At 40.8% G+C, this 24,525-nt stretch overlaps 1 protein-coding gene across 4 annotated transcripts in view; it reads left to right on the plus strand.

The window, feature by feature from the left end:
- Positions 1-24,525, plus strand: part of Mpped2 (metallophosphoesterase domain containing 2) — a 191,240-nt gene that overhangs the window by 72,400 nt on the left and 94,315 nt on the right. For 3 of the 4 annotated variants that reach the window (XM_045155821.1, XM_004660842.3, XM_045155824.1), the window contains one exon: positions 24,047-24,272. In XM_045155821.1, coding sequence (XP_045011756.1) covers positions 24,047-24,272 — 226 coding nt within the window. Of the gene's footprint in view, positions 1-15,149; positions 15,248-24,046; positions 24,273-24,525 lie in introns of all 4 variants that reach the window. The other variant, XM_045155822.1, reaches the window with a different exon arrangement.

Here is a 24,525-nt window from a genome sequence, read left to right on the forward strand (position 1 = left end):
CAGTGATGAGGTATTGGGGGCCTCTGAGGCTCTGGCTCTCTGATTTGGTAGGAGTTGATTTTTCTCTGTGTTGGTCTCCTTTCCCCTTGTGCTGGTTTATCAGGAAAACAGCACCCTTGCTTGTTTCGCCAATTGTTCTTAGTTTCAGCCTGGGCCCTTCTGAGGTATGATGGCGTGGCTCTCTCCTTAGGATCTACATCTATCTGAAAAAGAGAAGCAGATTCTCCAACGGAGAGTAAGTTAATACCAGGACAAATGAGATAACCCTTACTTTTTTTTTTTTTTTTATTTGAGAGGAACGGACACAGAGAGAAAGACAGATAGAGGGAGAGAGAGAGAATGGGCGCGCCAGAGCTTCCAGCCACTGCAAAAGAACTTCAGACGCGTGCTCCCCCCTGTGCATCTGGCTAACGTGGGACCTGGGGAACCAAGCTTCAAACTGGGGTCCTTAGGCTTCACAGGCAAGCACTTAACCGCTAAGCCATCTCTCCAGCCCCCCTTACTTTTTTTATAGAGCATTTGATAGGTGTAGGCCCTCTTGTAGCCCATGTTTGATGATAGCTTGATTGGAGAGTGGGATAATGTTTGGATATGGTTCTGACTTGTTTCCCAGCTCCAGCTATGGGTCCCATACCACTGAGGGGATCAGCTAGCCAAATCAAGAGCAGTTGGTTTCCCACCATGGCTGTGTGCCACTATTGCATTGTGTGGGCATCACAACAGGTTATTTGCTGCTAAGTAGGTTAGACCATGAGTTGCTTGGACAGATATTGGCCATTTTCCCCCAGTCGCCCATGTAGCACCTTCTGGCACTAGACGCGCTGACTAGGGACTGACTCTCTTACAACTTCCAGCCATGCCATTCCATTTTACATGTCAAATGCATATGGTGTCTTCAGCAGTAGGGTCTTACCACTAACCTTTGGTGGGTCATCAAGTACTCTGAAAGAAATTTGTCTGTCTTTTAGGAAACCTTGTAGGTCTCTCTGACCAAACACTCATTGTGGCTGATAGCCCCATGCTGGTCCTGGGAGTTACACGTCAGTGCCTGCTAAGAAAATGAGGAAAAAGATAACTAATATACAAGGGTTAGAGAGGAGAGAGAGAGGGAGGGAGAAGGAGAGAAAGGGAGGGAAGATGTAGAAGATTAAGGTCAGCCTTGATCCTACCCTCTCCAGTGTCTTGTGGTTCAGGTGTTCTCTGTAAGAGCCTGGTGAAGGTTCAGCCATTTGATTTGAACTTTTCCAGTATTTTTTCACATATTACCCCTAGAGCTGCGGCTTGTCTAAAGGTGGAGTATACAGCCGTGTGGGGCAGGCGGAGCGGATGGCAGACAGCGCCAGCATGCACACCTGCCTTAGTACTCTGTTGATAGATGTGCTCATGGATGGATATATCTTTTGTTTTCCTTTTCCTCCCATGTTTATTGCTGATACTAATTAATGCCCTTATGCTAGAAATCTCCTCATCTTTCTACCATGGTTAAATGTTGTCATTTTCACGTATAATATTTTGAATCAGAGAATACTGAAGACGTTTAATTTTAGCATTTATAACAGTCTCTGAAACTTGTATACTTATTAAAGAAATATGAAATTACTTAATAAAATTGCCTTTAAATTTGGAAACTAGGTTTGTTTCAGTTGTTTAATGATGTCCCAGAACAGAACACCACTGGACTGGCGAACTGGCCGTTCACATTGCACTGCTTGTATTTTTCGTGTTTGTCCACATTCGGAATTTGTTTTGAAACCACATTTGGTATATCCAGAATAAATAATTAATCAGCAAACTAAAGTATGTAATATTGACCTAACAGATTCATGTGCTATTGTGGCGAATTTTGTGTGCTTTCTGAAATTGAAAACTTTCCCCCCGGGGTTTCTTTAAACTCTGGTCAAATTTCAGGAGCAGACAGGGAAAAAAAAAAAAAACCTTTTTGAAATTTCAGGATAAAATTATACAGTTAAATTGTGTTGTCTTCCTTCTCAGGTCACTTACATGGATGTGACTTCTCCTCAGCTGTTTTGTGCTTCTCCTTAGTTTGGGAGTAGGTTGGTAGATAAACTCTCCTTGTTGTGAGGAGACTATGCTAGAAGGATGGAATGCAACTCTAAACATATAATCTCTGAGCACTGAGTCCTCTGTAAAATGTCAAGATGTGTTCCCTTCTTAATTAATTGTACATTCAGTTGTTTGGAGCTTGGGGTCCATCAAGTCCCGTGTGCTTGGTTCTCTTTGTTACTTGAATTTGGAATTGTCCGCCACAAGTTTACTGCGCCGGTGGCCAGGATGTACTGGCCCGGGTAGGAGGAACAGTAACCGTAGCGCTGCAGAGGAAGGCTGGGTTGGTTAGTCTGCTGTGATCTCTGAGATTTGAACCAAAGAAGCTAAACTGATACTTTAATATTTTATTGTGTATTTGTTATTTGGTGAATACATTCTTCTAGATTTGGACCACTCAGAATTTCTGCTGCAGCTGCTTCATCAAACATACAATATTGAGTCTTTAAAATTTAACAAAAGCTCCCAATATCTTTGGTTTTAAAAATATCTTTTACCCTGTATGTATATTAGAATCTGTCTTTTTAGAAAATTTGTAGCTTTGTGGTTACAATATTAGCAAAATATTCCTGGTGTTCATAATACTGTTTTCTTATGCCCTAGTGTGAAATATATATATACACCAACTAACAATAGCTATAAAAATGAAATCTTAGCAGAGCTGTGCCCTCCCTTCCTAGTCAGCAAGAACAGTGTGTTTGGGGTTGACGACAAGCAATGTTGCTGGGGAGGTGTATATGCTAGGGCGGAAGGGGGAGGTAGAGGGCATGATAGCTGTTCAAGAAATGAGGAGGGGGAAGTGCTGCAAATTTTAGTATAATGTATGATGTTGAAAGAAATTTTATCCCATCATAAAGATTAGCAGGCTGTGTAATTCAATTTAAAATTGGTCGGCGTGTCCTGACTATTACAAAGCCCTTCCTCGTTTTTTTTTTTTTTTTTTTTTATCACCATTCCATTATTTTATGTCTATACCAATATAGAATGGTACATATAGCCAAACCATACAAAGTCTCTTTCCATATTCCCACATATTGGAGAAATTGTTGGTGAATGTAACAGATTATCTTAAAATATGTTAAGAAAATGCTTGCTTAATTGAATGCCTCCTTGTTACTTTCTTTATTTTTTTAATGTAAAATAAATTTCTTCTGAGCAAGCAACCATCAAGAGTGAAATTCTTTTTAAAGCATTTGCTGGACACAGGGCTTGGTTCTCAAAACTCTAGCATTAGCAGTTATCTACAGTATCATGGGCATTACGATTCCATTGAAAACCAAGATGTAGTAGCTTATGTTAATGCAATTACCCATACTAGGGGGTTAATAAATGTTCTTGGAATAACTGTCTTTATTTTCTTTATTGCAAGAAAAATGGGCAGCTTCCTAAGCTGTGCCTTTTGCTTCCTGCTACCAGCCTTGGTGACTTGCTAATTAACTGTTTTGGTTCCAGGGCCCGATGAGCTCTGCTTGATTCAGCGTCCATATTAGGGAAATGTTAAACACATTGGCCAAAGTAGAACAAAAAAAGAAAAAAAAAAAGAGATTCAGCAAACATCCAAGTGCCCCACTCCTGGTTTTTTTTTTGTTTTGTTTTTTTTAATGTACAGGACACAAAAAACTGCTGAAATCATAGTAATGAGTCTTAGATGCACCAGAGGAGTGTTTTGATAACACATACTGCTTTCATTTTTTTCTTTCTTCTAATAGGGAGAGATCTCAACTTTTATTCATGTTCTTAGAGGGTTTCAGAGCAAGTGCACTGATAGTTTATCACCCTGGCCAGCTGTTCTGTGGAAAGTAGCTCCTGTATGCACTTTGTTAAGAAGGATCCTCTTGCCACAGCCAGGCTCAATGGGAATGGTGTTTGGATTGATTAGTAATGTCTGTCATGCTGCAGGAAAGAGGGGTGGTTACTCATGTGCTGTGTGCCTGCTATACAGGTCTAATGTCATTCACCTTTAGTCACATTCACACTCTTTGGTTAGCAGACAGAAAATTATTGTGGTAAAAATATGTATCTACAATTTTACACAAGCAAGATTTTCAAGTTCAAGGAAGTTCCTGAGGTTACTGGCATCTTGGCTTTGTGAGGTGGGCTAGGTTCTTGGCATGTCTGTGACGAAAATTGAGACTAGTGCGTGAATGCACAGCTTCTCAGCTCTTAAAGCATATAGGAAGCAAATTCACTTTGACTTAGGTTCCTAAATATGTAAAGATGAAAGGCTGTATAACCACTGTGATAACAGTCCACTTTTGAAACTTTTTAAGTGCCTAGGCAAGGAAATGGTGATCTAGAAAACATAGCCAGTTTGACTTAGCCCGTTCTGCCCCTCACATCTAGGGCAGCTTGGTTTTCTCTGGCTCCTAGTTTCTATCCTTTGAACTTCTCTGTTCCTCACAATCTCCCAGGCAGGTGGCTATAAATTCAGATTTCTGTTAACAAAAAAATAAATTATATCGGAAAGTGCCAGAACCTAGTAACCTGCATATTAATTCAAAATAAAAAGTATTTATTAAGAATTTATATATCTGCAATCTAGTTCAAGCCTGTTGAATGCAATTCTATAATGCTGGGTCCTAACACTTGAAGCCATAATGAGCAACCCTGAGCAGCCTGCTTCTGTTCATTCAGATTAACACGGTCTCCCCATGCAGAATGTATTCTGTGTACTCCCAGAATCGTTAGCCAAGCCACTCTCTGCCAGTCTCTTCACCATGACCTCTGTGGATTTCACTTACCTTGTCTGTAAAAAGGAATAACAATTCTTTTTTTTTTAATGTTTTTTTTTGTTTATTTATTTGAGAGTGACAGAGGCAGAGAGAGAGAGAGAGAGAATGGGAGCGCCAGGGCTTCCAGCCACTGCGAATAAACTCCAGACGCATGTGCCCCCTTGTGTGTCCGGCTAACGTGGGTCCTGAGGAATCAAGCCTCGAACCGGGGTCCTTTGGCTTCATAGGCAAGCGCTTAACCTTTCCAGCCCAGGAATAACAATTCTTACCTTAAAATACTGTTGTAAAGACTTGGTAGGTTAATGCGTATGTTTTTGTTAGGATGGTACCCAACAGAGGGGAGGTATTGAGTTTATTGGTTCTTAACTTCATAATTGTCATCCTCATTTGATTTTCTTTATAAGAACACTGAATAACTTGGCAGAGCATTGCATCAATTCAGGATCTCTTATGTCTAATGCAGAGTAGGAGATCCACAAGGGGGCTTTGTTTGGTTGAAATATTATTAACTGAGCTTGTGGAAATGTAAACATAGTAGGTTAAGTCATTGAGGAGACTTGACTGAAACACAGTGTTTAAGCAGCAAGGGATTTCTTTGCCACAAAGCAGTTTTGAGGACCAGGTAACTCTATGAGTTGAGTGGTATCTGTAAACCAGGTCATTCAGTTTTCTTCTCTTCTATCCTTAGATGTTGGTCTTGTGCCCAAGGTTGGAGAGTGACTTCCAGCATTCCTGGCATAGCGTAACAGTGTGCTTGCTGGCGGCTTTGTATAGGTGTTGACCATCTCCCAGTAGCCCTTCAGCAGACTGTGTCTCCCACTCAGGACTTACTGACATGTTTTCCTTAGATAATCATTGGAGAGGGAAGGAGACACACCAGTATCCACTAGTCAGGTCCAAGCATAGCGCTGCCTTTCTTGGATTCCAAGGGTAAACAGAATACATGAGCAAGACCTGGGAGTCATGCTATGGAGGATGTGAGGGGGCCAAGGACCAGCACCTGTTTTATGAGCCCAGTAATGAGTGTCATTGCAGAATGCATGCTGTTTTCCAAAAATGGAAGTCCATTTGGTGTGACTTTCTGTAATTTAGGGGACAGTTGTGGCATGGCGTGGCTTAGCAAGCACATCCTTGGGTGACATTTGAAAATATCATGATTCCTGCCTGTTTCTTATCCTTGTCTTGATTTTTTTTTCACTTTTCTATTTTTCCTTCCCTCTGTTCCTTTTTTCTCCTTTCTGTCTTTCTTCTATTTCATCTGTTGCCTATGCCATAGAGTAATCAGCAGGATCCTTCAACAGCAGGAACAGCTTTGAGCCACTGCTGTCTTTTGCGTTACAAATGAGTCAAGGGGTAAGATTACACAGTCTTGTTATGAGGTCAGGCTGAGAGGCAGAAATCATCAATGCTTATGATTTGATAGCTATCTAGGTGGAGAACCTTCTTAACCTTTTCCCTCTCTTATACTTCTGGTGTTGACATGTTGAGATTCCTGGAGATAACAAAGGAATAGGAGGGATCCTTTTAAAAAACTCAACTCAATTTAGTTGTTACCATAATTGAACATCCAGATGTGGAAAGACACTTGGTGGGAACCTAAACACATTAATACCAAGTAACAAGGATCTCTTCCTCGGTGTACTGAAGGAAGAGGTAGCTACCAAAATCATCATGCTTCCGTCCTAGCTGTTCCAACCTTTTCCCTTTATATATGAAGTAGGCCTAACAGTGGATGCATGAGCACTTCCTTTGCTTCTGAACTACAGTAAAAGTAGAGCAAGGTAAGTTGGCCAGACAGAGCTTATCTAATTGCTACAGAAAGTAGAATGATGGAAAGAGAATGCTTTCCCTGAAGGTCATGATCCACTGAGACTGGAGAACCAGAATCCCCAGGAGACTAGAATCGAACATTAAAAAAAAAAAAAAAAAAAAAAAAAAAACTTGCATAATTCTTCAGACCAATGGTTTTGAGAATAACTCACTGTAAATCTCAGGCCTTATAATAATTGAAGTGTTTGTACAGTTCAGCTCCTAGGGTATTGCTTTTACAGTTGGTTTCTGAAGGTTGTAAGAGGTGCCATGGGCCAGAACTTTGTGCTCACCCCTACCTCCTGTGTCTTCAACCACAGCAGACTCCTTTTCATTTCTTTTTCTTTAATCCAAGCTTCTGTATGAATTTTTCTTTGAGTAGAGTTTTTTTCCTGAATCCTGTCTTATGCTCCACCATGCAAACTGAAGGGATTGGTTCTGGGGCCAAACACAGGATCATACAAACTTCTTTGTCTTATTAGCTATGCTGGTTTGAGTGAACTGAAAGAAAATGCCCATTCAGGACCCTGACTATCTGCATTTTTGTGAACAGGTAAAGTGACTATGGAAGAGAGCTGTGAAGCCAGGAACTAGAACCCTCATCATGAGAGAATCTCCTCCCCAGGGTCTCCCAGGGGCCTCGGACAGTCAGAACAGGCCTCACACTCTTGGACTTCCTGTGTACATCCCCTTAGTTAAGTCACTGGGTTAGGGCGAATCTGAAAGGTACAGACTGAGAAAATAAGTGCATATGTTAGCTTTCTTGAACTGCTGCGGGCCATCATTGTACAGTAGTCTCAGCGCATGCACACTTCTAGCCTACTGTGCATGTTTTACTTCCTCACAGTTGCTTTGATATTAGAGCCTTAGTATGTTGTCCTCACTAAGGAGCAATGTGAAATTTATTTTAAAAGGATTTTTGAACACAGGAGTAAGCTTTAAAAGTTCAGCTAATCAACCATACAAGGTTGCAGTCTTGGTGTTTTTTTATGAAAACAGATTTAAAAAAAGAGCCATGTGACTCATGTGTTTTGTTAACATCTCTGTTGTGCATGGGTGTTTGTGCTTCCTGCCTTCTTACCTTATGCTGTACATCATCATGGAAGTCAGTCTGTATTTTTGGTTTTGTTTTTGTTGTTGTTGTGTTTTGTATTTTTTTTGTTTTTCAAGGTAGGGTTTCACTGCAGCTCAGGCTGACCTGGAATTCACTGTGTAGTCTCAGGGTGGCCTCAAACTCTTGGCAATCCTCCTACCTCTGTCTCCTGAGTGCTGGGATTAAAGGTGTGCACCACCATGCCCAGCAGAAGTCAGTCTTTTACATATACCTGTATTGATCAATGCTAAAGGGATGGGCAGACAAAATGCTGACTGATTGCTTTGAAACACATTTTACTTGAGTGCCCTGTGTTTCCTGTTACTCTATTTATAGAACGGGTTAATTCCCTTCATTGCATATATACTTTTAAAATATATTGTGATGTGTTTATATGTAAGTAAGGAGAAAGAATTAGCACACAAGGACCTCTAGCCACTGCAAATGAACTCCAGATGCATGTGCCACTTTGCGCATCTGGCTTTAAGTGGGTACTGGGGAATGGAACCCCAGCCATCAGCCTTTGCAAGCAAGTGCCTTTAGCCACAAGGCCATGTATTCAACCCCTAACATCTATCAAAATCCGAGATGTGAAAATAGCTCTTTACTTCTTTGTCTATTGGTTCTACTTGAATAGAAGCCCAATAAGACAGGTACACTTTGCCCTTTGGGGCATTATTCTTAGCCATCAGCAAACACACTGTCTACCAAATCCTAAAACCCAAGGACTATTAGTTGAACGTTGAAGGAAGATCATGCTCATTCCATGAGTACCCTGAAACCCTATTTCATTATTAAATTTTACCCTGACATTTTAGAACACTAGACATTTTAGAACACTAATGGTATCTCATATGATTTCTTTTCTAAGAAGTGGCTAAACTTGAAAAGTAGGGTGGACTTGACTTTGCAAGATCCTTGAAATAAGTCATATCTAAATAAAAGTAAGGAAATAAATCTGTGTAACAATGGGTGAATCTGAGAATGTGGAGTTAATGAAATATTATGTGACAGAATTAAAAAGTAATATCAATGAAACCAGAAGAACAAGACCTTTCTAGAAAGTGACCACTTCAGAAGCTTGGGATGGATGTGAAAAGAAGTATTTAGCATTCTCAGTTATGCAAGATTACCTTATTTTCCCTCAGTATATCTAATCTCCAACATCCAGTCAAAACATTCTAAAGGAATTAAAAAACAAACAAACTGTAGCCTCTTTTCCCGAAAGAAACTTTTTAGCTGAGCATTTAAGAGTCAATGATTTTGGTTACAGCTTAAGAAGGAGCAGTCTACAGTTCTCTTTGAGTATAATAATCCCAAGGAAAAATGAAGACTGGTATTTCAGAGCCATCTAGAGATGAAATTCTGTGTTTGAGATAAGCCCACATATTAGTAGATAGTAATCTAGGAGTTTACTTTGACCTCTAAACCTTGATCAACCACCTTGCAATTTGAAACGAGGCAGGGGTTCTATATCAGTTGAATGTAGCCCCTTTGCTACTGATAAAAAATCTAATTAAAAATTGAGATATTGTGAAAGATCTTTACCATTGGATTTTATTAAGAGTGTTTCAGTAATTTGTATAACAGACAAAAGATAATGTTGAAAGAACAGTGGATGGACACAGTGAGGGCCCATTTCTATCACCTTTGTTAGTTTCTGACTTAAATTCATATCTAAGATGGCTAAAACTTAGAGAAATAGCTTCAAGGAGAAGAGATTTATTTTGGCTTGTGATTTGAGAAGTTTCAGCCGAACCAGATGATCATCATCTGGTTCCAAATTACTTTGGACCTGAGCAAGGGAAAACATCATGACAATATGTTTGGAGCTGTGGATGGTAGTCAGGAAGAAGAAAGCAAGACAGGAGGAGATGAGGTCAAGGTGTATCTTTCCAGGTCACACCCTCAGGATGCATACCCTTCAGCTTTGCTCCATTAATGTATTATGATTTCCACTCATTAAGCTGGCCAGTGCCCTCAGGATCCACAATTGGCAACTAAGTCCATGAGCCTTTAGGAGATATCCCACATTCAAACCATAACACAGACACTATCTCAAGAAAGAAATGTAAGCAGTCTTCTGTATTGGAGGTAATAAATTGTCATATATGTCTTGTATGTTTTTTGATAATATTTGCAGGCTATGGCAGGTTAATTTTGGCAGTCAGCATTGGTGGTCACAGAATGATCACATAGTCTTCAGAAGAGTCTCTGTTTCTCTGAACTGAAGTTTCCTGATCTATAAAGCAAGTCATATGAACTACTTAATTTCCTTCCTTCCTTCCTTCCTTCCTTCCTTCCTTCCTTCCTTCCTTCCTTCCTTCCTTCCTTCCTTCCCTCCCTCCCTCCCTCCCTCCCTCCCTCCCTCCCTCCCTCCCTCCCTCCCTCCCTCCCTTCCTCTCTCCTTTTCTCCCTCCTTCCTTCTTTCCTTCTTTTCTTTCTATATTTACTTGAGAGAGAGAGAGAGAAAATGGGCACACTAGGGCCTCCAGCCACTGCAAACGAACTCCAGAAGCATGCTCCCCCTTGTGCCTCTGGCTTATATGGGTCCTGGAGAATTGAACCAGAGTCCTTTGTCTTTGCAGGCAAACGCCTCAACCACTAAACCATCTCTCTAGCCCATATGAACTATTTCTGACTCAAAAATTGACCTTCCAATTGTGATGCCATGAAGGAGGGGATTGGTCTGTAATATCAAACATTCTGTGTTGCAGCTAAGTCATTGGGGAACCTGAGAGGAGTCACGGGGTCTCATAAGGACTCAGGCTCCCACTGTATGGAAGGAATGACTCTGATCTCTGAGGACTCTACAAATTTGGAATTTTAGTTAGCTTGGAACTAGATGAGAAGTTAGCAGCACCCTCTTGCCCCTTGATTTTCCTGTTGGAAGCCAAAGAAAGAGTTGACCTTGACATAAATCAGCAGATTCTTTCATCTGGCCCAGCAGTGTGGGGCCTGAGAAGCTGTACTCACATGTCCTGCATGGGTCTGGGTAGTACGCTCATTGATAAAGAGTGGCCTTTACAAAGCCAGCTGTCAACACAACAGTGATTTGTGTGAGAGGTCTGGGGGTGGAACTTCTCAGATGAAGGGGTACAATGCAGAATAAATGCATGCACCTTCCTCACACAATCAATGATCATTTCATTTACTCCATATAGTGATTCAAAATTCTGGTAACAAGGGCTGAAAATAAATCTTTGTTAGTAGTGGCAAACATGCAGCAACAATTTCCTTCTCTTTTGAAATGGCAACACGTTTTTGGTGTGATGTGTCTATTCCACTCATTTATTTGTCCATCCACTCACTTATTCACACATTCAACAAAACTCCCCTGCATCTTCCCCACTAAAATTTCCCCTTTATAATAGGTTTTCATAATCAAATTTAGCAAGATGTGGTAGCATCCATCTGTAATCACATCACTCAGGAACCTGGTACAAGGGGATGGTGAGTTAGGCCAGCTTGGGATATAGTGAGATCCGGTTCAAAAAAAAAAAAAAAAATCAGACTTATTTTCTCAATAGCAAGTGAATGTTACACTTGAGAGTGTATATATAATTGATGAGATCCTGGAATAAAATAAAAAGAGGATTTGTAACACTTTAGCATTTGAAGTACATGCTACCTATATACAGATGACTCTGGTCAGGGTAGAATTATTTCTTTCTTTATTCATTTACTAATTGTTGAGGTCTTCGAGGAATGCAAAGATGAATAGAATATAAGCTGTGTGCATGTCCTTTCTTGTGTGCACACACACCTCTGGTGTCTGTGTCTGTATTTCTTTAGGGACACTAGTCCAGTTGGAGTAGTGGCCAATCTAATAGCACCATGTCAACTTAATCACCCCTTTAAAGGCTCTGTCTTAAACACAGTCATATTGTGAGGTAATATTATGAAGGTGAAGCTTCCTGATAGGGATTTTGGGGAACACAATTCAATCCATAATAGAAGTGAGCCACAGGCTGGAGAAATGGCTTAGCAGTTAAGGCGCTTGCCTATAAATCCAAAGGACCCAGGTTTGACTCCCCAGGACCCATGTAAGCCAGATGCACAAGGGGGCATATGTATCTGGAGTGTGTTTGCAGTGGCTGGAGGCCCTGGCATGCCCATTCTCTCCCTCTATTCCTGCATATTTCTGTATCTTTCTCTCTCTCTCTCAAATAAATAAATACAAATAAAATATTAAAAAATAGAAGTGATATGAAATGTTGGGTAAATCCATGCCCTGCCAGAGGGACATATATGATGACAATCAATCCAAGGCCAAGGCAGGGTGTGTTGTTCTGACTTTATGCATTGAAGAACAAGGGTCACTTTATTCTTTCTGTACACATACTGAGTTACTGAGAACTGTGATCAGCAGATAGTGTGCTTTCTACAAGCTAGATTTCATAAAAGATTGGATTGAATTATTTAAAGGAGAGCTTTAAAATCACTTTATGCCTTATGCACACTATTTATGAGAAAACATGGGTTTAGGAAGGCATAATGTAACCTTACCTCTTGCACTGTGGGTAGCTGTAAGATGTTTGTGGCTAGGTGTCGAGAAATTGGAAGACTATGGGAAGACAAAAAGATAGACAAAGTGACACAGACCTCCAACTCCACTTTCAGGAACCTTCCATAATGAGCTTCGCAGAGCATCTTTGCTACTGAGGAATGTGCATTTTGTTATTCCAGAAAGGAAGCTATGGCATCAGGACAGTTATGTCCAAGAAGATTGTAGGAACAGTATGTTAATCATCTACATCTTATCTACAGGAGATTCGTTATTTATTCATTCTCATTCTCTCTCCCTCTCTCCCTCTCTCCCTCTCTCCCTCTCTCCCTCCCTCCCTCCCTCCCTCCCTCCCTCCCTCCCTCTCTCTCTCTCTCTCTCTCTCTCTCTCTCTCTCTCACTCACTCACATACACACACACACACACACACACGAGTCTTAGTAGCTCTGATTAAGTGGAGGTCTTACTCGTAGAAATTGTTGCCAGGTGAGGGATAGGAACAACAAAAATGGACAAAGAAATAAATGCAGTCCCCATGCTTGCTATCTCATCACTGTCATCATTGATCAAAATGCCCTTCCCTGCAAGCTTTCTTTCTGAATATTATCATTGAAATGCTTCATTAAAATTTTGTGTTATAAAATGGGGAAGGTCAATTTTATTGGATTCTAAATTTTACTCTGCATCTTTCTGTCCAGAATGCAAATTATTAAAATTGACATAGGATGTGTGTGCAAGGTAATATCCCCTTTTGTAGGCATTTCTCTAAATTTCAAGATACTCTGCAGAGTGGATTAGATTTACAGGGTGTGGGGACTCTGAAAAGAAAATAGAATTGTGTATTGATGCCTTCAGAAATATTATTTGATGGCAATAAAATATTCCTTGAAATTCCCTTCAGAGGGGAGAAAATGGAGTTTGTTTGCAGTAATTGCATTTTCTAGCATTTGCTCTCACACTTTCCAATATAAGCCAATTGGAGGCTGTGATTTGGTTTTGCTTATTGGCAGAAGTACCATGTAAATTGATCTGTGATGCGTTTAAAGAAGATGCCTTGAAAGTTTGGAAATTGAGATGGCTCCTTCTTATTAGATTGCAAGAGGATTAGGGTTCATTTCTATATTTTAGTCTAATATAATATTAGCCAAATATGTTCTTTTTCAATTTAGTTTTAATCAAGTTCTAGAAGACCATTTTCATCTAGCCCCAGTGGTGCTGTTAAGGCTAAGATTATATTTCTACTGTCAACCTTCCACTCTGGCTTACACAGCCCAGCTCCTCTGAAACCCTGCACTTTGAAAGCCCACATCCATCTGCTCAAACCCCATCTCAGCACACAACAATGACAGCAATGACTTCAACAGGATTTCTTCTTATTCTTATTTGCAAGGTTAAGGAAGAGGGAATCTGAAAAGCCTCTGAAACAGTTATTTCTCTTAAAAGATATGGCCTTTTAGCCTTGTGTTATTTTTATTTAATTTGATATTCACCATACTTAGTGGTATAAGATGCAAACACATAGGATTTGCATTTTTTCTTCTAGTTATTCCATAAAATAATTGCCAGTTATTTTATGCTGAGAGGAACACCTTTCTCCCAGTTCCTCTTGAAAGGCTTTGGAGGAGGAAATATCCAATATTCTTCAGTTCACCATAGAGATTTGTTAGTAGGTTGTTCAATATTATCAAGGTATTTGTTAAACAGTGTGTTAAAGTAGCAGGAAGGAATTAGGAGATGGGGCCCCTTATGCTAAATGAAGGTACAATGGAAAACAAAACAAAAAAATGGACAGAATAATCACAATCATCATGATCTTTTGTGTGTCATGAGTCATATTAGATCTTTTCTGAGCTGTCTTGTTTTCATGTCTACTTTATAAGGTAGAATGATATCCTCTTTTTCTGATGGATGATCTTAGGGTTAAATAGTAAGTACCCAACTTGGCTTTCACAGAAATGAAGGGTGGAACTGGGAACCCAGTCTCACCCACATGGCAGTGAAGCCTGTGCTCTTCCCCATGGCCCACGTTCACATACTCCTGCAGGCCTCCATGGCATAGACATGTACACTGCTGGCTGTGAAGATAGCTTGACTGTGTTTTCACCCGATTTTCTTAGGACAGCCCAGTGAAACCCAGATTTGAATACAGCTTTTTATACTTGGAGTAACTAGGTTAAGAGGTCTTTAAGATATAGTCCTTTCAAATCAAATGCATTCTGGGTGGCATAAAGCCTTCTAATCAAGTCTTCCTCTGTAAAGAAAAGGTTTGGGTAAAATGAAGTGGAAGATACTACCTTGTGATTTCTGTTTCTAGGCAGTGGGACTTGAGTATAGTTGGTGCTGAGCTTCAGTAGGATAGTTACCATCAGAGCTCCACGTACTAACACACTTTGTTGGCCTTGATGGCAACTTGAGATGCTCAGTTGGGAAATATGGAGGCTGCTGTTACAACTCTCATTACCTCATGTTTGTCTTTACATACATACATATGCAGGTGGGTAGTGTGTGTACACATATATGAAAATTATAATGTTATATTGAAGTAGGATTATGTTTGAGACAGGAATGCATTTAAACAAGGAGTTACTGGGTTCCAGTCACATCATCTCTGAGCTGTTTTCATGGCTCTTAAAGGTTTTAGGCACTAACAGTCCCTCTGGTGGTTTGATATGTCACTGGCCATTGGTATACTGGTGACTGACTACTCAGGTAGACAGAGTACATTCCTGAGAGGAAGGGGCTGGACTCTTGTCTCCTCTGTGTATGTGTTATGGAACAGGCTGAGGAGGATGAGGGAACTTTTTGGCTATGGCATCTTATACTCCCCCTAATTCCTGCAAGTGGACTCTTGGGCTTTTACTCAGCATTCCTTGCGTTCTCCTGGGATTCTGGCTCAGCCCTGATATTATTGTAATCTAGTTTTCTGTGTTTAATATTTCTTAGACTTGGTTTCCCATTGCAAGCATGGAAGAAACCCTAATGCATGAGTTTCAGAGGAGAAGGTAGCAGTCTGAACCTGCTGTGTGGCTCCATCAGCAAGAGTGAGTATTAACATGAGAGCTGTCAGGACTTGTGGAAATTAATGGAGCCTGACGGGGGACAGACTGAGGTCAGAGACAGGGCGTGCCCTGACTGAATGTTTCTGGTGGTTTAGCAGCTGAGACAAGTGAGCATAAATATGGAGCCAAGAGGGATTCCTGTAGGCCCATGCATTCATTTAACGAGTAGGCAGTGGGCACCAAATGCCAAGCATTTCCCTAAATTCTAGGGTTGCCACAGAGGAAGGTAGTGTGTGCCTCCTTGTAACACAGAGCTCCCTTCTTGCTCCTGGCTGGACACTGTTATCCTTTTCATCCACCTCCAATAATCACCAAGCAAGGAAGTGAGAAGAAATGTCTTCTTGAGCTATCCCTGAGTCTCACAGACCCCTCATATTGTTTTATTCCTTTCTTCCTCCTGTAAAATTTTCTACCTAGCCAATTTCTAGGTCCAGGTTAGCTTTATTCAGCCCTCAGCAGAATATCTTCAAGGATTTGGACATTTTCTGAGGTCTTCCTCAAGTAAATATAATTACTATTATAAATATATATATATATATATATTTTCCTTTCTTCTGGCTGTTTTGGAGGTATCACAAGGTTTATACCACAGGTATTAGGAACTGTTGTTTTCAAACAAACCCTTGGTACTTTCCAGGCAAGCTGAAGTTTTCAAAAATGCAATCAAATTTTATTGTATCAGTATATCTGCTTTGTTTATAAATAGTCCTCTGATAATGGGATCATATGTCTACTAGTTTCATTTTGTGTATATTTTCATGTGTGTGAGGGCGCATGTGCAAATGTGGATGCATGCACATGTGGAGTCCAGAGAGCAATCTCAGATGTTATAATCAGGTACCCCATCCATCTCTGTTTGAGACTGGATCTATCAGTGGTCTCAGGCTCATCAATTAGGCTACACTGGCTGACCAGCCAGTTCCAGGAGTCCCCCATCCCTGCCTCTTCCCCGTGCTGAGTTTACAGGCACATGGGCCATACCTGACATTCTGTATGGGATCAGGGATCCAACTCTGCCCTCCATGCTGCCCTTGCACATGCTTTACCAACTGAGCTGTCTCCCATGCCTGCTCTGTCAACTTCTCTGTGATCCTAGACAGGGAGGTGAGTGTCTAGCGCAGCAGTGAGTGCGAGCCTGACGTTTGTTACTGTGCATTTGGTTGTCCTGGCTACCTGTGAGCAATAGCAAGTTCTTCTTTCTTTCATCTCTCTATTTCTTTCCTCCCTGCTATGGAGTGGGAACTTTATTTTCTGGCAGTTTTATATCACAGATAACTTGTGTTTCCTCATATACATTTTCAGGAGAATGAAGGCAGTGTGCACACAAAGATCTTGAAGATCTCGAACGTTTGCCATCTTTGTGGATGTAGGTTTTCATTTACAGATGAAACCCTGTGGACCATGTTGGGTTTGGATGCTCTTGTTCTCTGCTGGGTGCTAACATGTTCCTTTGCTTTAGCAGAAGAGAGTAGGCCATCACGATCACCTAGCCTTACTTACCAGTTCCTTGCCTTGCAAAAAAAAAAAAAAAAAAAGTGGGGTTTGGGGAAAATGACTATGGTCACCTAGCCTTACTTACCAGTTCCTTGCTTTGCCAAAAAAAAAAAAAAAAAAAAAAAGTGGGGTTTGGGGAAAATGACTATGGTCATTACCACAAACTGATGATCCATCTTGTCTGATCTTCATTCTGGAGGAATGATGAGGCTTAGTCAAGCACATGTGGGAGATTGACTCTTGGGAAATGTGTATTGCTGGAATATATCATATGATGAGTTAAAGCATTAAATAAGTTGCATTTATATGGTAACTTTTAATTTTGAGGTACGTTAATTTTTATTGGGAGAGTGGGGCCAATTATCCTGGGAATCTTGTTTGTCTAGGGTAGTGCCCACACATGTTCATTTTAACCGGATTAGTACATGATCCAGTTCTTATTGATTTCTAGCATCTTCTGCTTAGTTCTATTCACAGGGATTTGTTTATTCTCTTTCTGTCTCTAGCCCCTATAGTTGTTTGAGTTTATCACCTTAGACCTCTATTCTTGTGTTCAAACTTCATCTTCTTATAGTATAGCCAATGTTTTGTTTTCTTTTTTTTTTTTAATGATGGGACCTGACATAAAGTTAATCATCCTTTCCTTGAGTAGGCTCCCAAATTCTCCTAGGAGATTGTAGGCAAGAAATTACACTAACAGCTACAGTAGAACTAAGGGAATGCTTCCATGGAGCCAAGATATGTGTTGTCATTGCATGAAGCTGACACTGCCCCTCATGTTCCCAGACATAGCCAGAGAAACATCCAGAACAGGGAGCTCTATTTCAAGGTGCAAACAGAAATGGCAATGCAGGTTATTGGAACCAGAGAAAAGATCACTGTAGATGAGGAAATGGCATGAGGAGAACTTGTGTAACAGGTAAGCCTTAGCCATACCTTATCAGGCTACTGTACATTTGGGTTTATATAAACACCTTTGCTCTGGAAGGCAAAGGAACTAGAGATTCTTGTCCTTATGCCACCAGCAGGGACTGGGATTTGGCAACTCAAGTGGCAGCATCTGTCTGGCACTGGATTTCATCAATAGTATGATGTTGGCTGAATCATGGTTTTTCATTGTCATGTTTTTTTTTTTCATTTTTTAAATGTAATCTCTTCTCACATTGTGAATTCAATTAAATAGAGAGCTTGTAAACTTGGGAGCAGGCCCCTCCCCTTAGCCCTGTGGTCTCCTCCGTGCCTTGTTCCCATCCTCGGGAGTCCTCACAAAGCCATAGTTCTCAAAGTACCAGTCAGGTTGTCTTGGAGCACTTTTCTGCCATGTGTGTTAAGAGGAAGGTGGAACTAATATGTACATAGACCCTGTTTTGTTTTCAAGCTGTTGGTACTCACATTAGATATGTGGATAGCTAAAGAGTTTGAACTTTTCTGGATATCATCAGTATTCTGTTCTTTGCTATATGAGTCTCTAAGAAGAAAGTGGAGATGTTCCCAGTGAGTAAAAACTATTTTGAGGGCTGGAGAGATGGCTTAGCAGTTAAGCACTTGCTTGTGAAGCCTAACGACCCGGTTCGAGGCTTGATTCCCCAGAACCCACGTTAGCCAGATTCACAAAGGGGCGCACGCATCTGGAGTTTGTTTGCAGTGGCTGGAGGCCCTGGCGCGCCCGTTCTCTCTCTCTCTCTCTCCCTCTTTCTCTCTCTGTCTGTCGCTCTCAAGTAAATAAATAAAAATTAATTAATTAGAAAAACTTTTGATAAATAGAGTCTGCATACCATCCAGACTATTTTCTTGTGAGTGAGAGAACAGACTAGAACCTTTCCCGTGTTCAATAGGTGCTAGAAGAAATGGGGGTCTGGAAAAGCCAAGGAGGAAGGAAGTGTATGTTAGGATTCCCTGAGTGGCTCAGTGTAGGGACTGGTGCTAGTTCCCTCACCTGTGCTCTTCACTCAGCGGCCTTCCTGGCACTGATAATAGCTATATTGCTTAAGGGGCATTTTGGATCATGGCCAGATTTGGTCAGAGTTTAGACAGTTTTATTTTTTTTTTCTTCTTCCCATGAAAGTAGTGACACTGTGCCTGACACCAGGGAGTGATCTTGGTAGATGAAGTAATGACTTCTTGGATGGCAGTTGGAAGTAATCCCACCAGAGCTAATGACTATCGAGGGACTAGAGAGTGTCAGGTAGTGTTATTACTTACTCCCACTTACATTTGAGGACATTGTAGTTTAAATGGTAGTTGGTGAGATCATATGATGAGGAGACAGAATAGGACACTTCTTGAGAACTTAAACATTGGAAGAAACTGTGACCCTGAGACACATTTTGTCATAGCCTATTATGCCAAGCCCAAATTCTAGATTCTAAAGAAGCTTTGGCAAATATTGTAGAGTCATTGTGTCACTAAAACAATATGAATTTTGTACAGCCATCAGGAAATATTGAACTGGATGCTGTGCATCAAAAAATTCCCTCAAGCAGGGCGTGGTGGCACACGCCTTTAATTCCAGCACTCGGGAGGCAGAGGTAGGAGGATCTCTGTGAGTTCAAGGCCACCCTGAGACTCCATAGTGAATTGCATGTCAGTCTAGGCCAGAGTGAGACGCTACCTCGAAAAACCAAAAAAAAAAAAAAAAAATTCCCTCACGTCTAGGGGGTGACGGTGACGAGTCATGTGTGAAAAGAAAAATTTAAAACTAGAGCGCTGATAGTTAACTGTGCACAGACCTACTGTAGTTCACACATGCTTGTGAAGCTTTAAACCCATCCTGTTTCTGCATTGTTATCCAGAGACCACAATGCAGCTGTCTAAGGTCATATAGCTAATATATGGTGGTAGAGATGGGTGAGTTCCCACCCTTACCGCATGGTACCTCCACAGTTCAAGTTGCAATAGTTGAGAAATTGAAATTGTAAAGAATAAAAATGAGGGCTGGAGAGATGGCTTGGTGGTTAAGCACTTGCCTGTAAGCCTAAGGACCTCAGTTCAAGGTTCGATTCCCCAGGACCCAGGTTAGCCAGATGCACAAGGGGTGCACGCATCTGGAGTTCGTTTGCAGTGGCTGGAGGCCCTGGTGCACCCATATTCTCTCTCTCTCTCTCTCTCTCGCTCTCTCTCTCTCTCTCTCTCTGCCTCTTTTTCTCTCTGTCACTCTCAAGTAAATACATAAAAATGAACAAAAAATTTTTAAAAATGAATTAAAATGAGAAAGTACAATGAAATAGCATTTAATGGTATCTGACAGGGAGGAGGGCTGTGTCCTGGAGTGAGCTGTGAGAGGGGATGCAAAGGTTTCTGGGAAAGAAGGATGAGTAGAAACGGAAGACAGGTTGATATGGGTAAACTCTGGATGGTTAACTATAAGTTGTTCAATGTGATGCTGCAGAAGCCCAGCAGACAAAGACGGTGTGGGAAGCAGGGCAGGTGGAAGCAGGAATAGGGGTGGGTAAGCTGTTGGCAAGTGGAATTCAGTTTTGCCTGCTTCTTTGATTTCCAAAAGAGGTTGGAATCACAGATTTTGCACATGTGCATGTGTGCCTGAGAGAAAGATTTTATTTTCTAAATGTTAGTTCACTTTTTTCAAAAGGTAAATCTCATTTGACGTATAACTTTAGCACACCAATAGGCTGATTTTATCTTATCTGGACTCCTATTTGCAGCAGTTTAGAAATGAAATGAGAAGGCATCTCATCTCTTTGGATCATGTGTCATGTATGTGTCATGTGTATCTGGATACATGTCAGTAGTTGCTTATGGTTATTTTACTCTGATATGGGTAAATATATACTCATCACAGCAGGAGATGAGAGAGGGAGAGAGATTAAAACTGCAAAGAGAAAGGATATTTGGAAGACCCAGGTGCCTACATGTTGGAAATGCAATACTACACAACCAAAAAGAATAATGGGAAAGTATAGAGGAGGAAGTGAAGGGATTCTGCCTCCCCCTTTATCCATGTAGTTAGGGGAAATGTTGCATGTTTAGTGAGATGGTCGTAGGGGAGCTAAATTTGGAAATTGGAATTTGCAAAAATTTTATGGTATCTGCTTTTGGGACTAGGTGGTGGCAAGAGTATCAGGACATTTCATCAGGACAGAAGCAGTAAGGACCCAGTTGATTTCATTTTGACTGTCTTTTTCTTGGGGGTGGAGGTAGAGATGGGGTAAAGTCTTACTCTGTAGCCCAGGTTGGCTTTGAATTTGTGGCAGTCCTCCTGCCTCAGCCTCCTAAGTGCTGGGATTACAGGTGTAAACCTACATTCCTGGCTCATAAGTATTTACATATGGGACACTACAAAGCAGAGAAGATACAGAATAGGATTCCCATGCTTATCTGGGATTGATTACCAACTCAGTCATAGCTTGTGGCTATGCACTGGGCTGATGGGCTGATTCCAACATGCCGTCCATTCATTTGCTACCACCAGTGTCACATTGCTAAGCCTGTAATGTACCTGTACTCTTTGTATTCAGTAGTTTTCAGTAATTCAACTGTTTTGTATATAAAATAGAAAAAACATGCCTTCTGTGATTATTTATGTTAATATATCTTTCCAAATAATGTGTTTTTGAAATAACATTCTGCCAAGTGTTCATCTCCAGTCTACGGAGAGTAATCTTGTCTGTCACTTGTAGGATGTAGAATATAACTTGGGAAACATGCAGCTGGTTAGTTGAGAGCTCTTTAGGTCCCTCAGAGTAAAGACTCTTTCCATGTCAGAACAGCTGTATATGGCCTTGGTTCTCATTCAAGCAGGTCGGCTTAGAAGATGTGATCTGAATGAAATGAATAAAGGCAGGCACCTCTTTGTCTGATAATTTGAAAGTGATGCTATTTGAATACCAAGAAGTTTGAAGCTTGACTGCAGAGCTTTTCAAATTAAGCTAGCCTGGATAAAACTTAAAAAAAAAAATGAAAATGCCATCAAGTAACAGGAGATTTGTCAGCTGCCCTGCTTACACTTTTCATATAAAACATAAAGGTTGGCAGATTATAGATGAAAGGTCAATTCAGCAAAAAAGAAAATCTGTTAGACAGTCTCATAACATAGGTAACAGGACGGAACTTGGAAGCAACTATTGGATTCTCAGAAAGAGATGTTTGTTGGCAATGTGTAAATATCATCAGCACTTTTGTGGCTGTTATTTTGGTGGCTCCTTCTCTATGTTCCCTCTCCAAAATTTGATTTACAAGACACAGAGGGTGCTCGCGAGCTTGTGAGGAGGATTTACTGTTCACTTTTTTTTCCAACTGTTCCAAATGGGGAAAATGCACTTCTTTTGCCCTGTGTTCTGGTCTCACCCATTCTGAACCAGAAATCTAAAAAAAAAAAAGGACAAATTGAGAATTCAGTCCCCTACTGTGTGTGCCTACTGAATGGGTTTCCAGTGAGGCCATCATCATGAGTGATTACTGAGCACTTAGACAAGCTCGAAGAGTCGTGAACAAGTACAGTAGCTCAAGGACCCACACAGGCAGTACCTGCCTCCAAACAGAATACTGCTCAGCAAAATAGTTGTGGTCTGTTCTGGCTTGGTGAACACAGGTGAATCTGAGGGTGTGTTATCAAACTGAAGAGGTATGAAAACGGTTGTGGAGCCTCATGGGTTTCAGCACCAGCAGTGCTGGGAATTTGTGGCCCTGTTAATCCATCTCTCATCTGTGTTTCAAGTACAGAACTGTGTGAGTTACCACCATTCTGTCCAAGGTATTTGCAACACACATCATGGTCCTAATTGCCAAGCTTGCATAAATGTGCATTTGAGAATGGCTTCCTGCTTTTGATGAGCACTTTCCCACAGCCTTGCGAATAACTGAGACCCAGAGTGCCGTGCGTGACACAGCTGTGTGAGCTGGGCGTTGGGCTATCCCTTGACTCTGGCCCACGGTGTGTGTGGTTTTATCACTCTGCATTGTTATGTTCTGTGATATCTCTCTTTTAAGCCTCCCTGTGAATGTGCATGCTGTATATGCAATTACATGCTTGTTTAAAAACTGAAAAACTGAGAGCTGGAGCAAAATTATAACATTTTAAGCATACCTCATTCTGAAAAAAAAAAAAAAAAAAAAAACACTTGTGATAACAGCTACACTTGCAGCATGATGCTGGGGTTGGAGGACTCCACAGCAGAACCTTTAAAGTGGACCAGTGGCAGAACTTGCTGCCTCTTGCCAAAAACAGTCTCTTCCTTAATGGAATCACTGGCTCTGGCCCGCTGGCGAGGACCGGTTCTCACAAGTGTATCCAGTCTCCCACTCGTGGAGCAGGGAGCAGTGATCTTGCACTTGGCCGAGGAGCCTCACATCGAGGTTGGAGATGCAGGTGTCATTGTCCTACTGTACTTTTCTTCCAATATAAACTGAAAAGAGCAGAAGCCCAATAGTGGGTTTTGAGGGATGGGTAGCAACAGAGTAGAGGATGGAAACAGCTGCCTAGTACTATTTCCCTTTGGGTTTTAGGTCCTAGAGCATCACAGTGAGCTATTAATATGCATGATCTGTACTTTATTCAAACATTATAAATCTGTGCAGAAGCCTGGTGTTTGGGCTTTCCTTTATAGCTTTCATTCTTCTTCCCAGAATTATCTCATTTCGATCAGGAAATTTTTGCATAAAAAGCACACACCGAGAACTCACATTTCCATAGCATAAATATTAAAAAGGGGGTTAAGCTTTACAGTTTCTTCTCCCATCCCAATGAAAGGAAAGTTGGTCTTCCAATCAGGGGGTCCTTAATAATGCTCTTTTTATTCACAAACCAAAAGGTAAACTTAAATTAGATTTTCAGTATGAAATTGTACTATGTGGTTTCTTTCAAATGTGTAAACTGTGGGATTCTTGGCTGTGCATTTCTTTTGTATGAAGGGTGTACTAAAAAGTTAGCATCTGTATGAATTGTTAAGAATACTTGGTTGTCTTTATTTATTTTCTTTTAGGAGCAAACCAAGTCCAGGCCTTCTCTTTAGGATCATGATTAAAGTCCTTTTTACTGGATAATTATAAAGTGTGGATTCTTCACAGAGAATCTGTAAGATACAAGGGGGAAATGGAACAAGAAAGCTTGATGTCTCCTTAGTAGGTTTTTAGCTTCTTAGTAACTTCCTATCTCCTGCTTATTGTCACTTTTGTTAGCATAAAGGAGTAATACATTTTCGTTTATATGGAAGTGAACAGAAATGTGTGAGCTATTTCACTAGGGTGAGCTGTCTGCTAATCAGTCTTGGCTGTTGTATTTTTTGATGGGAATTGAACATGCTAATTGGTGCTTTTTTGTTCTTATTTCAGGAAACCTGCCATATGAATATAAAATAGTAATTGCTGGGAATCATGAACTGACATTTGATAAGGAATTCATGGCAGACCTTGTTAAACAGGACTACTACCGTTTCCCCTCTGTGTCCAAATTGAAACCAGAGGACTTTGACAATGTTCAGTCCCTCCTGACAAATAGCATTTACTTGCAAGATTCGGAGGTAACAGTGAAGGGATTCAGGATATACGGTGCACCTTGGTAAGTGTTGCTTCAAACAGTTTTCCTTTGTTTTTAAAGTGGGCACAAATAAGCCTAACATGGACTTAGTTGCTTTAAATGAAAATGATTGGGATGAAAGGAAAGCATATTTGTGTGTTGCCAACAAAATACTTAATCTGGTACAATTGTAAAACACAGTGCTGGTTATTTTCACAGTGAAACATTCATTTAGGCAACATCAAGGAGTGTAGGCCTTTTGTGGACATGTATGCAATTACATGATTGGGGCTGT

This window comes from Jaculus jaculus, chromosome 8 (genome assembly GCF_020740685.1).
Source record: "Jaculus jaculus isolate mJacJac1 chromosome 8, mJacJac1.mat.Y.cur, whole genome shotgun sequence".
Lineage (NCBI taxonomy): Eukaryota > Metazoa > Chordata > Mammalia > Rodentia > Dipodidae > Jaculus > Jaculus jaculus.